This window comes from Sphaeroforma arctica, assembly GCF_001186125.1.
Source record: "Sphaeroforma arctica JP610 unplaced genomic scaffold supercont1.6913, whole genome shotgun sequence".
Classification (NCBI taxonomy): domain Eukaryota; class Ichthyosporea; order Ichthyophonida; genus Sphaeroforma; species Sphaeroforma arctica.
Genome location: NW_014033645.1, coordinates 1 through 1543, shown reverse-complemented (window position 1 = coordinate 1543; position 1543 = coordinate 1). Strand labels below are relative to the sequence as shown.

Here is a 1543-nt window from a genome sequence, read left to right as displayed (position 1 = left end):
TATATATATATCTATATATCTATATAAGTATCGATTTATACGTGCGTAGGTACATACTTTTATCTTTTTGTAATACATTTTTGTATATAATTAATCTGCCAGTGTCAGGACTACTGATTGACTCATCGTATTTCTGCATTCAACGCATCCACAGGCAAGGCAAGTTGATACTTTACAATCTGCATTCGCACAAAATAGTATACGAGTTCAAAGGATGGGGTTGTGCAGTGCTTTGCATCCAACAGTCTCCAGCCATAGATGTTGTGGGCGTTGGTTTGGAAGACGGACGAGTTATTATACATAATCTACGCACAGATAAGAGTGTGTGCGTATTCAGACAGGTATGTACGTTTCCACAAGTATATAATGCGAATGTTCATATTTTAACTTTTTGAGCTTTAGATACTAATATGACTGTGTACATGCATACTGATTTAAAGTATAGCCTACATGTATCTTCTTCTGACATGCAGTGTTGGCACGCACGATACTTTTAGTAAATTCGAATGCGTTGCCTTCTGGGCCCGTAGAAGGGGGTATATTTTTAGGTGCGAGCGTGCATTAGTATAAAAATAGGGTGAAAATCTGATTTTATTGGTGTTTTATGTTTACAAATACACATAGATATATCTAAAGGATGTTGATACATTTGTGTAGACTGGTTGGTCTATTTCATCTTGACGGTGAAGATAAGTTTTGGACTATACGATTATACCAATTGCACAGTTGAGTTTCTAAACATACTTAACGCAGGCGGAAACTTGTGCAGTCGTGCATACTATAGTCTATTTGATTTCAGAAATATGTATGAGGCGAGTGAAAGTATTTCCAGTTCATAAAAGAGGACATTATGCTAATAACTTGTGGAGCGCGTTGCCCTGTGTGCTTCAGTTACATTTTACTTCTATTGTTGGATGAAGACAGCAGGCTACTTGCGAGTACTTCGTCTATTGACGGGGTGTCCTGAATATTCACTAAACGTTGGTATAGTCAGCTTCAAATGAAAAGTTGATCTCATACGTACACTCATGCGGCCTTGTGCCTATGGATAATATGTACATCGTACACAACAGTATTCATAGTATGCCCTGACAGAATTTTGCGTGTGCACAGACAAATTTGAACGATTTTCCATGCGTGAAGATAGCTCGATGAAAGACTATTGTTATTTATTTTTTAGATACGTTTGACTCCAGGTCTTACAATTTACGCATCGATTAACCACTCAATTGTTTGACGAACTAATCATCCAAACACGACAGGAATGGGGTCCCGTCACCAGTATCACTTTCAGAGACGATGAACACCCTGTGGTGTGTGCAAGTGCTGGTTCAAAGGTGATCATGTGGAACTTGGAGAAGCGCCGACAGCTGGGTGTAATGGCTATGCCCCACGACGGCTCAACAGTCACGTGCGCCAAGTTCTTGCCCTCGCAGCCCATTCTGGTTACGTCTGGCACGGACAATTCTGTGCGCATGTGGGTATACGATCAGGTACGTTGAACAAATAATTTCAAACAATTACAATGTATACATGTTTATAT

At 39.5% G+C, this 1543-nt stretch overlaps 1 protein-coding gene across 1 annotated transcript; it reads left to right on the top strand.

The window, feature by feature from the left end:
• Positions 1 to 151: 151 nt before the first annotated feature.
• On the top strand, positions 152 to 1502 carry SARC_15877 (hypothetical protein; the record flags this gene model as incomplete). Its single annotated transcript, XM_014290009.1, has 2 exons — positions 152 to 341; positions 1263 to 1502. Coding segments are annotated over 2 exons (430 nt in total), but the record flags the coding sequence as incomplete, so codon positions are not given.
• Positions 1503 to 1543: the final 41 nt, after the last annotated feature.